This window comes from Camelina sativa, chromosome 7 (genome assembly GCF_000633955.1).
Source record: "Camelina sativa cultivar DH55 chromosome 7, Cs, whole genome shotgun sequence".
NCBI classification, from domain to species: domain Eukaryota; kingdom Viridiplantae; phylum Streptophyta; class Magnoliopsida; order Brassicales; family Brassicaceae; genus Camelina; species Camelina sativa.
The window spans coordinates 31,578,343-31,590,151 of record NC_025691.1 but is presented as its reverse complement, the minus strand read 5'-3'; the positions used below and the strand labels follow the sequence as shown (position 1 = coordinate 31,590,151).

Below are 11,809 nucleotides of genomic sequence, written 5' to 3'. Positions count from 1 at the left end.
CTTCTAAGAATATATAATCACGTATGTTAAGTGAAAAATGTGATCAAAGGGCATGACTTGTTGAAGATTCGTTGATGTCTAAAGTCACAAGTGAATATATAAAGTTTCATATTATTTGTAAATATAAATCGAATGGCTATTGAAGAAACCCGTCAAGACCTAGATCAGTGATGCAATTCGCCAACCTTTGATCATGTGACATTTGCTTCAAACCCATTTCCGTAGATATCGTTATGGAACTTGTAGATACTTCAAGAGCTGCAGCTCCTTCACTAAGCTTACATCTCCATGAACTTTAGGAATTCGTAGTTTCAAAATTCTTAAACTCGACAAGTTTGATATCCCACCCAGACTACAAAGTTTCCTTGTAAAAGTCAAATCCCGATGATTTAGTTTTTCCAACTTTTGTAAACCAACAAGGAGTTGCTCTATAGTTTGTAAAAGACAAGTCAAGATACTGCAAAGAGGCCAGCTCTGTTATCTGCTCTGGAAGTTCAATGTTAATTGAAGTTTATTGCCTGATAGATCCAAAACAAGTACCTTTTGCATAGACTGAACGAATTCACATGAGAGATTCTTCAAATGATTACGTTGGAGGAACAGAGTTTAAGTTCAAAACACTTGGAACTGCATGTTCATGCAATCCGACTCCTGATTGCACAACAAAATTCTCTTTATATTTCCCAAAATCGGATTCTATCCGTAGAGCCATTTCACGAACCACGTCATGCATCATAACGTATCTTGTACCAACCTCCGTCAGTAAGTTTGCACGGATAAGGATGAACCCTTTGCATATCCAGTAGTCTATCAAATTTTCTTTGTCTATCCTCAAATTTTCTGGAAACAGAGCACAATACAGGAAACACGACTTGATAGTTTCATCTACCAAGCTATCGTAGCTGAACTTATCAACGAAACTGGACCATATCCACCCAAAACAAAATAAAACCAAAGGCTTCTTTTGTGCAACAACATATTAAAATCTAGAGCAAAAGATGGGAATGATGTAGACAGTGAACACACCTGCAAGATTTAATGAAGAAACCAGCTACAAAAGAATCGGGTAAAAAAGATGACTTAATGAAAATCTAAAACTTGCCAGTGGCAGTGCCAATGAGGAACAGTGCAGTGCAGGCATCTAAACGAGCCCGTCAAGGCTGAGAAGAGACTTGAGAATTCAGAACCCTATCAAGCAAAAGACAAATCAGAGTCAGGTGTAATAACAAATAGCCAGTCTTCAAACTGCTTCTTTTGTGGAATAAACATCTAAAGGTTCATTAATTTGTTACAAGTTTCAGAGGGGATCGTAAATCAGTTTTTGGTATCATCAAAACCATATGGCAAAAACATTTAAAAGCTCATTATTGTATGAAAAATGATCTAATACCATTTTGCTTGTCAGTGTAGCTTGCATCTCTTTCTGAAGAAGGCTCTGAATGAGCCACTTGGTGGGATTTAGACGTCGTCTGTTTGTGATTTTCACATGGTGGATGGACTCATGTTTCTTTTTTTAGCACTCTTGCTGGGTTCTGAGTTCTTCAATTGCTCGTACATGGATGGAGTGTTGGGCGAATTTTAGGGATTTTGTGTTCTCTAATTTGCTCCAAACCCGAGTCTTAAATCTAGTTGAACTGTTTAAGATCAAAAAAGACAGAGGAAGGCTTTAGGGGATTGACATTAGAGAATCTGAGTACAAGATCTTCATGCATTTAGCAAAATCAAAAGTTTTTCATCTGGATCTTGTTAGTATTTATTATCACACAATCGAACACACTGCAAGATGAAAGAGAAACCAACAGATTGAAGCTTGGATTTTACCTAATAGCATAAACTGTACGTTGATTGTGTAAAAAATATAGTCTGAAACAATTGGAAAATGAAAACCGCAATCCAAGTGAACAACCACAGGTCCACAACACACTCCACAAATATAATCCAAATGCAAAGCAAAATCAATTATACAATCCAAATGCACAACACACACACACCACAAGAAAAGAGAATGTACTAAGAAGAAGAAGAAGAAGAGCGTGGATTCTGATTTCAGAAACTGAGGAATCCCAATCCTGAGTAATGTGGTTTTTAGCCCTTCGGAAGAAAAATAAAATGAAACAATGAACATACTAGAAAGAAATAGGGAAAAAAAAATTGTAACTCTAGCAGAGGAGAATGACGAGTAATGATTTACCCGACGGATTGAAGGCAAGAAACGATTTTTTGTATCCTCGTCCTCCCATTCGATGTCATTTTCATGAGGATCCATAAGTATGTCAAATCGCTCAAGTCGTGGGGCACTTTTAGCATTTAAGGGAAGCTTTCTCAGCCTTGGACAGTCTCTTAAAGCTATGTCAATCAAAACCGGAAAGGGGAGAGAACTCCAGTAGATACTCTCCAGCTTCGTCAATTTCAACAAATATAAGCGTTCTAGCTTCAGAAATGGGGTAATACCTGTAAGATTGGTTTCTTTCTCTTTATTTATAATTTCTTCCACTCCTCTTGAATCGAAGATCCTCAGGTCGACAAGATTTGGAGCAAACAATAGCCAAGTCAGATCCTTCACGCTATGGCAATTACTTATAATCAGTCGCGAGATGTTGGTAAAGCATGGAATTTTCGGATTGCGTAAGTGAGACGCGTCTGTAGAAATTTGTTCTCCACATTTTATATCTGTATAAATCTCCACGACATGACAACTGTCCACAAAGAGCTCATAAAGATTCTCCATACTCGGCAAGGATGATAAATCGAATGGCTTTTCTAGAAACCCGGCAATACCCAAATCAGTGATGCAGTTGGCCAACCTTTGATCATCTGATATTTGCTCCAAACCCGAGTTCGTAGATACCGTCATGGTTAGAACTTGTAGATGCTCCAAGAGCTGCAGCTCCTTCACTAAGCTTACATCTCCATGAACTTTAGAACCTAGTAGTTTCAAAATTCTTAGATTCAACAGCTTTGATATCCCACCCAGACTACAAAGTCGCTCTGTATAAGTCAAATTCAGATGATATAGCTTTTTTAACTCCAGGAACCCATCAGGCAGTTGCTCTATACTTGTAAATGACAAGTCAAGATACTGCAAGGAGACCAGCTCTGATATCTGCTCTGGAAGTTCACTCAAGAAGTAATTATTCCACAAATCCAAAACAACTAGCTTTTTCATAGACTGAAGGAATTCACCTGAGATATTCGTCAGATTTCTATTATACTGGAGGAACAGAGTTATAAGTTCAGAACACTTAGAACTGCTGCATGTTATCTCCTTAATATCATTCTTCATTAATGACATCCTTCTCACAGCTCCCCAATCCTTCACTTCTGGTACTTCATGTAATCCGACTCCTGCTCGCACAACAAAATTCTCTTTCTGTTTCCCAAAATCGGATGCTATCCATAGAGCCATTTCACGAACCACGTCATGCATCACAACAATTTCTGCACTTAACTCCGTCAACAAGTTTGCACGGATAAGGGTACCGAGCATCGTATAACCCTTATTCCTAGCTCTTTTTGTAACAGGGTAGTCTCCGATGAATCCTTCGCATATCCAGTAGTCTATCAACTTTTCTTTACGCCTTTGTTGATGCCGGGTCTCCTCTATCGCTACCTTATTCTTTACCACATCTTGAATAGCTCTGAGATCTTCCATTCCCCTCTCCAGAGCCTTGAGATTCTTCTTGAGGTTTCGAATATAACCTTTACCACAGAAGCATCTAATGATACCATCCACCGTTTGACCACCAGAAACTTCGATGCACACAAAATTCCCCATGTTGAGAGAAAGAGGTAATATTTCAACCAAGCAACAACGAAGCTAAAGCTGATGAAAAGCTGAAGAAGTGTTTTAGGAGAAAATCATTTCACCAATAACGAAGGATGAGAGAATATTTCAGACCACTTTGCGTTGTAATTTCTGATTGTTCCAAAGGACGTTTTAGTTTAGATGCATCTATCTTTATAAAAATACAAAGGTCAATGATTTATCGCCCAGTTTGGGTTATTGTAAGAGAGTGAATCATTTTAGATGCAACTATGTTTTAAAATATAAATACAAAGGTCAATGACTTATCGCCCAGTTGGGATGATCATAATCATTTTCATTAGATGCAACTATGTTTAAAGAAAAACAAAGCTCAATGTTTGAACACTTCCTTTGGATTATTATAGTCACTTGTCATTTTAATTATTTCAAATTTCCACAATAAATTAATATACTATCTTAAGAAGGTGAACTAACTTTAATCGGATTTTATTAACAACTAATTTTCAGAGTAATGGATTTTGGAGAAGTGTTACCTGATAGGGTATAGAGCTGAATATAAATCAAAGACATATGATGATTCATCTTGGTGTAAGATCTCGAAGCGCGGTATATGGTCTCGGGTACATACTCAAAGAACAAGGTTAAAATAAACCTCGTCTTTCTCAGTGGTAGAGAAGAAAGAACGCTTGAGCTAAACGACATTAGGGTGTTCGAGCATTCGCATGATCTGAAGTTCCCTTTTTTTTTTGTATCTCTTGTCCTGTAACACTTTCTTGATTGCTACTTTTTCTTCTGTCTCTAAGCACTTAACCTAACATCAAAACACGTAATGAACATCAATCAGATCACATTTTAAATGTCTTGATGAGTAAATGGGTCGGCCTATAGAGATCAGAAGAGAAGCAAAACTGAAAAAGTCACCTTGTCTCTTTGATCATTCAAACCCTTCTTCTTGGTGGTGATAATTCGTCCAGATTGAGTCCCATTTCCCTTGATAATCACACCGTCCGTATCCTATGACCACAGATCATTCATTAGGTCCAAAGACTAAAGCCAATAGTGAAAAAATAAAAAGAAAACCAGTTTTGAATGAAAACCTTGTCATCTCCAATTCCCATGTCCTTCGGTAATTGATCAGCAGAATGATGCTCAATGGTAGAAGAAGAAGAAGAGAAAGAGTCTTTCTGGTAAGTCGTCGAAGTTTCCGGAAGTGGAAAAAGGTTTAAGTATGGAAAAAGGTTTTGTTTCACACGATTTTTAGATTCTAAACACTATTTTGCTTACCAATGATCCAACTCCCGAACTTCTAACATCATAGCACCCTAATTTTCCTAACATCAGTTTCAATTTGTTCAACCCTAATTTCTTCACATCAATTAACCCTAATACATGAATCTCTACAATTGAAATCAGAGAAATTCTTACCAAGAAAAACAGAGAGATTCTCTAACAATTTAAGCATTATTGAACCAAACAGAGAGATTCTCCAGTCCAGTCCTTTCGCCGTTCATAGTACTGTGAGAGCGAAAGAGATAGACGAGAGAGAGAGAACCAAACACAAATAAATTTTGTTTTCCCTCAGCCAATCACAGCTTGACAGATCCTCGATCCTTAGTGTATTTAAAAAATCTAAAACAAGCTTCGATAACAAAACTTTAGCTCATTTCATTAAAATTAATCTGTTTTTATCAATACAATCCTTAACAACTTTTTTAAGCACCACCGTTGGAGGTGTGGTCTAATGCTTTGAAAAAGAGTTCAATACACCCCACAATCTCTAAAAATCCTCAGTTCAATACACCTTAATTTTGGGGGATTTAAGAATACCCCAAAATCTCTAAAAATCCTCAGTTCAATACACCCCACATGTGTTAGTGTTAGTAATTTTTTTAAAAAAAATTTAGCAACCTTATAAAAATCCACTTAACACATGCCAAATTTTCAATCATAATGCAAAAGAATAAACCAAGCTGAAGAAGAGAAACATAACCAGAACCGGAACAAAAGTCGCAAGTGTGCCCAAGACACTTTAAGAGAAACAGAGGGTTCCAAAGTTAATTAATTTCAGCTTCAGGTTTAAGTAAAAAAGGCACCGGGGGAAAGAGAGTTTCTCATGAAGCTGACTCATTACTAGGATTGGTTGGTGCCTTGTTGGTGGTTCGGAATCGAAAGGAAGAAGATGAGGAAGATCTTACGAACTTTGATGCGTTCCATGGAAATTGCCAAATTGGAGACAATCAAAAGGAAGAAGTCTTGCATCTCTAATTCCGAAGAAGCTGATGAAACCTAAAGTAGTTAACTTAGCCCTTGAAAACTAGAATTACAACAGATTGACATTAGAGAATCGTAGAATCTTAGTACAAGATCATCATGATTTAGGACAAATCAAAACTTTTCTTCTTGATCCTGTTAATATTATTATCATCCAATCGAACACATTGCAAGATGAAAGAGAAACCAACAGATAGAAGCTTGGATTTTACCTAAAAGCATATATAAACTGTACGTTGATTGTGTAAAACGGTGGTCTATAAAGCATGCAAAAATGTTAAAGAAATTACAATATGAAAATGGAAAACGTAACAAACAACACACTCCAGATAGATCAGTATGCAAAGCAAAATCAATTATACAATCCAAATGAACAACACAACACACACTCCAAGAAGAAGAAGATCCCAATCCTGAGTAATGGATCTTTAGACCTAAAAGTTCAGCCGCTTAAGAAGAAGAAAATGAAACAATGTTAGTGACACTTGAGGAACGCATTGAAATTGAAAGGCACAACCTATTCTATTATGTGATCCAATTTGCATATGGATCATATCAGTCTAAAAATTGTGCATGGTGCATATCTCATGTTAAAATAGAGCAAACATGAAAATAAAATAAAAACACTAGGAAAAAGAAGAAAATTAGAACTCTAGCAGAAGAGAATGAGAGTAATGGTTACCCGATCTAATGAAGGCAAGAATCGATCTTTGGTATTTTCGTCCTCCCATTCAAGGTCATTTCCATGTTCTCGAGGACGCATTTCTATTGTGAGACCCTCAAGTCGTGGGACACTTGTAGCATTTAAGGGAAGTTTTCTCAGCTTTGGACAGTTATATGCAGTTACGTGCTTCAAAAATGGAAAGGGGAGAGGACTCCAGTAGATACTCTTCAGCTTCGGCAAATGATGTAAATCTAAGCATTCTAGTTTCTGGAACGGTGTAGTAATAATACCTGTAAGATTGGTTGCTATCTCTTTGTTTATTATTTCTTCCACTTTATCTGAATTTTTAACGAGTAGGGAGACAAGATTTGGAGCGAACAACAGCCATGTCAGATCCTTGATACTATGACAGTAAATTATATTCACGCTGGAGAGGTTGGTAAAGCAAAGATTTGAGGGACTGTGTAAATTAGACGAGTCCTTCTTGCTAATTTCTTTGCACTTCAAATATGTATCAATCTCTGAAACATGACACCTTTTCACCCAAAGGGAACAAAGATTGTTCATACTCACTAGTATTGATATATTGAATGGCTTTTGTTGAAAATTCTTAATCATCAGATCTGTGATGCAGTTCGCCAACCTTTGATCATCTAATATTTGCTCTAAACCCATTTCAGTAGATATCGTTATGGTTAGAACTTGTAGATCCTGCAAGAGCTGAAGCTCTTTTATTAAGCTTGCATCTCCATGAACATAAGAATGTCGTAGTTTCAAAATTCTTAGGCTCGACAACTCATGTAAACCAACAGGCAGTTGCTCCATCTTTGTCTGCGACAAGTTAAGATACCGCAAGGAGGCTAGCTCTGATATCTGCTCTGGAAGTTCACTGAATCTGCGATTGCAAGATAGATCCAAAACAACAAGGTTTTGCATAGACTGAATAAATTCACCTGAGAGATTCTTCAGAAATCTATTCTGCTGGAGAAACAGAGTTGTAAGTTGAGAACACTTGGAACTGCATGTTATCTCTCTAATATCATTCTTCATTAACGACATCCTTCTCACAGCTCCCCAATCCTTGACTTGTGGTACTTCATGTAATCCGACTCCTGCTCGCACAACAAAATTCTCTTTATGTTCCCCATAATCTGATGCTATCCATAGAGCCATTTCACGAACCACATCATGCATCACAACCCTTCTTGAACTAATCTCTGTTAACAAATTTGCACGAATAAGGGTGCCAAGTATCACATAACCCTTATTCATCGCACTTTTTATAACTTGGTCTTCTCCGATGAATCCTTCGCATATCCAATACTCTATTAACTTTTCTTTATCTATCCTAAAATCTTCTGGAAACAGAGCACAATACAGGAAACACGACTTGATATTTTCATCCACCAAGCTATCGTAGCTGAACTTCAGAACTGGAAGAATTTTATTTTCCATGTCATCAAACTCTGCAGCGGATCTCGTCAAAACATCGATTGCATGCTCCCATTCTTGTACCGTAGTCTTAGATGCCATTGTCTCACCAATGACACAGAGGGCTAGTGGCAGACCACGACATTTTTCAGCAACCCTTCTTGCTAACTCGACAATAACAGGATCTCTTCTTAACGTGTCGTCTCCAACATTGTATTTAAACAACTCCCATGCATCCTCTGGTCCCAAACAGTTGACTTGCATTGGCTTATGATCCTTCATCTGCCCACATACTTTCAATGAACGAGTGGTGAATGCTACTTTGCATTTATTTTCTTCTGTCGGAAAGGGAACACCAATGGCTTCTAAATCCACTTTCTCCCATATATCATCCAGCATCAACACAAATCTCTTCTTCTTTAAATCTGTGTATATAGCAGCAGCCTTATCACTTTTTTTTTTGTTCTTCCACATTTCGTCACAGAGGTCTAGCTTTTGTGCAATATCTTCTTGAAGCTTTGAAATCGTTGCGCCTTGAGACACCACGATCCATATCACAACATCATACGTACCAGCTATTTCAGCAAACTTATTGTGTATTTTCTTGAAAAGTGTAGTTTTGCCAACACCTCCCATACCGTGCAGACCCATGATTCCAACTCCATCTTCCATAAGGCGATTCCATGCCTTTTGCAGCATTTCTTCATGACCAAACGTACGCTGAGTAGGCATCTCCTCTACTACAGCTCTCGGAGTAGGTTCAGATACCACTTCAAAATTACCCTCCAATCTAAGTTTCTTAACCTCTTCCAGCAACAAGAATACGCTTTTCCCATAATTGTAGCTCGAACATACATTTTTTGAACAGAAACCACAGAAACACAACTTTTGAAGCTGAACGAGCTTAGTACTAAGCACATCTTTGAACTGTATATCAATACTATCGACACGGGTAAGCCATACCTGGACAACTTCTAGCCTTTGTTGATGGCGTGCCTCTTCTCTCGCTACTTTGTTCTGCACCTCATCTTTTATTGCTCTGAGATCTTCCATTTCCCTCTCCAGAGCCCTGAGATTCTCCTTAAGGGTTCGAATATAACCTTTATCACATAAATATCTAATGATACGATCCAACACTGCATCACCAGAACATTGACAAGACACAATATTCCCCATGCTGAGAGAGAAAAAGAGAGAAATTTTCAGTAAGCAACGAAGAAGCTAAAAGCTGAAACTCAAGAAGTGTTTTAGCTCAAAAATATTTGGAGATAACATCATACGGACGGGTGGTTGGAGATTATCAAAGAAAGATAGAAGATTTTTAAAAAGTCATTGGCGTCGTTTGGTTTTCAGACCGCATACGAGAGACTTTGACTATTCTAATTTCAGACTACTCGGTTTCCGACTGATGAATGTTATTTACAATCTTGTCTATTTCTTGAAAAAATATCTATGACAAAATTGTAAATAACATTTATTTATCGTCATATTTTTTTAGTAAGAACATTTCACATGTTGAACTATACAGTTCATTTGCAAGATGTTCAGATGTGATTATTTCGAATTGGTTCAAGTACAAATGCGGGCAACAAAACCTTTTAGATCAAAATCATGCTGTATAAAAAGATTAAAAAGGAGTCGTAAAATTAGAGAAAAGTTGTACTATAAAAGAAGCAACGTTCTTATGCATTAGGAAAAGCTAAAAACTTTTGAAATATATTTTATAATTTTCTCTTGAAAAAAAAAAAAAAAGCTTTGAAATTCCAAATACGATCGTTAAAGTGATTCCACTTTCGTGCGACAGAAAAAAGTATTCCACTTTCACTGCAGGTGACCTAAATGACGATCTTAAATAAAATGAGGAAATTCAACTTTATAACGTTTACTAATCATTTAAATGATACCGTTTGAAAGGATTAATTATTCGAATTTAAGCAAATAAAAAAAAATCTTACTCAATAGCAACGGTTATATATCCATTAAAGATTTATAACAAACATTTCTAACATCTTACAAAGTCTCATACCCTAAAATATAACGAAAAAAAAAAAGATAGAAACAAAAAAACATATAACCATGAAAATTACAAATTTTTTTTAATCAGCAGAAAAAGAAAGTAGAACACACAAATGAAGAATTACAGAGGTAACGTAATTTAGTAGCTTTTACGAATTTTACAAATCCAAATGTCAAAATGAGAATAAATTATTCCCCGGAATATTCGTTTTATATTTTTTCAGAGAAATATGAAACACTCTAACGAAACAAGCGGGTTCTCTAACAATTCCTCAGTGGTATAACCGTAATTCAGATGCTGCTCTTGATCCAACCCGTTTTTATTCGGATCTTGTCTAACCCGACCCGGAGACTGATTGTTCTTCCTAGTCCTCGCCCCACCCACCCGACTATTCTGATTCGGATCCATCACCGATCTATTCGTCGCCGGCGATCTCGACCTTCTTCCGGATCTCTCACCCGGGTCTCTTACACCCGACCCGTATCTCGCTCCATTACACGTACCGTTGTTTCTCTTACGAGGAGACTGATCGGTTCTCCGGGTCGGGTAATTATTATTACCCGTGACCCGGGTCCGAGTCTTCGCCGGAGATCTCTGAGACTTCCTCTGTTTCATCATCACGTCCTCCTCATCGTAACCATTCGTCACAACCGTCGAAGACACACTCTCACTCAAACTCAAGCTACAAATCTCCGAAACCTCCGAGCCTTCTTCATGATCAATCGAACCGGGTCGGATCATAACCGGGTCTGAACCAGTTTTCAAGAACCCGGGTTTTTTATTCTCATCATCTTCTCGGATCTTGGTCTTCACCGGATCTTTGATCGTCGAAGCGTGGAAACTAGAGGAAGGAGTTAACAAAGTTGTCTCAGACAAGACTTCTTTGACTACTGTCTCTTCTTCGACAATGGTCGTGTTCTTGTCGGCAACATTCTCGTTTTCCTCATCGGTGGTGCTGGAGCTGACGCAGCAATTACCCATTAGTGATAAAGAGAAGAGACGACGTGGTTTGATCGGAGATTAGAGAGAGTAGTAGTAACTCTTTTGGTTGTGTTGTTGTGTTGTGTGGTGACAGCAGATGATGATTGTGATGAAGTGAGAGTATTTATTGTTAATAATTTTGGGACAGTTGATAATAATGGGTAAAAAGATAATAATACAACTACCCTTTAAAAGTGGCTTTAATTNGCTCAAACTCAAGCTACAAATCTCCGAAAACTCCGAGCCTTCTTCATGATCAATCGAACAGGGCCGGATCATAACCGGGTCTGAACCAGTTTTCAAGAACCCGGGTTTTGTCTTCTCATCATCTTCTCGGATCTTGGTCTTCACGGGATCTTTGATCGTCGAAGCGTGGAAACTAGAGGAAGGAGTGAGCAAAGTTGTCTCAGACAAGACTTCTTTGACTACTGTCTCTTCTTCGACAATGGTTGTGTTCTTGTCGGCAACATTCTCGTTTTCCTCATCGGTGGTGCCGGAGCTGACGCAGCAATTACCCATTAATGATAAAGAGAAGAGACGACGTGGTTTGATCGGAGATTAGAGAGAGTAGTAGTAACTCTTTTGGTTGTGTTGTTGTGTTGTGTGGTGACAGCAGATGATGATTGTGATGAAGTGAGAGTATTTATTGTTAATAATTTTGGGACAGTTGATAATAATG

The 11,809-nt window shown here is 37.7% G+C and overlaps 3 protein-coding genes across 9 annotated transcripts; all 3 read right to left on the bottom strand.

Moving 5' to 3' along the window:
• Positions 809-5,390, bottom strand: LOC104703709 (probable disease resistance protein At1g61190). 6 transcript variants are annotated; one of them, XM_010419780.2, is made up of 6 exons: positions 4,864-5,382; positions 4,688-4,780; positions 4,300-4,577; positions 2,192-3,750; positions 1,391-1,634; positions 809-1,188 (listed from the first exon to the last, which is right to left on the bottom strand). In XM_010419780.2, the coding sequence occupies exons 3-5, from the start codon at positions 4,466-4,468 to the stop codon at positions 1,626-1,628; spliced, it is 1,737 nt and encodes a 578-aa protein (XP_010418082.1). In that variant the 5' UTR covers positions 4,469-4,577; positions 4,688-4,780; positions 4,864-5,382; the 3' UTR covers positions 809-1,188; positions 1,391-1,625. The 6 variants fall into 6 exon arrangements, with proteins under 6 accessions (XP_010418082.1, XP_019083626.1, XP_019083627.1 ...); XM_019228081.1 differs by lacking the exons at positions 809-1,188; positions 1,391-1,634 and having other exon boundaries at positions 1,683-3,750; positions 4,864-5,097; positions 5,192-5,390; XM_019228082.1 differs by lacking the exons at positions 809-1,188; positions 1,391-1,634 and having other exon boundaries at positions 1,683-3,750; positions 4,864-4,950; positions 5,192-5,390.
• Positions 6,259-9,507, bottom strand: LOC104703708 (probable disease resistance protein At1g61190). Its single transcript, XM_010419772.2, has 2 exons — positions 6,720-9,507; positions 6,259-6,486 (listed from the first exon to the last, which is right to left on the bottom strand). The coding sequence occupies exons 1-2, from the start codon at positions 9,306-9,308 to the stop codon at positions 6,472-6,474; spliced, it is 2,604 nt and encodes an 867-aa protein (XP_010418074.1). The 5' UTR covers positions 9,309-9,507; the 3' UTR covers positions 6,259-6,471.
• On the bottom strand, positions 10,204-11,809 carry LOC104703707. 2 transcript variants are annotated; one of them, XM_019228080.1, is made up of 2 exons: positions 11,338-11,809; positions 10,204-10,818 (listed from the first exon to the last, which is right to left on the bottom strand). In XM_019228080.1, exons 1-2 carry the CDS (start codon positions 11,647-11,649, stop codon positions 10,369-10,371), a joined length of 762 nt encoding a protein of 253 aa, XP_019083625.1. In that variant the 5' UTR covers positions 11,650-11,809; the 3' UTR covers positions 10,204-10,368. The 2 variants fall into 2 exon arrangements, with proteins under 2 accessions (XP_019083625.1, XP_010418073.1); XM_010419771.1 differs by lacking the exon at positions 11,338-11,809 and having other exon boundaries at positions 10,204-11,275.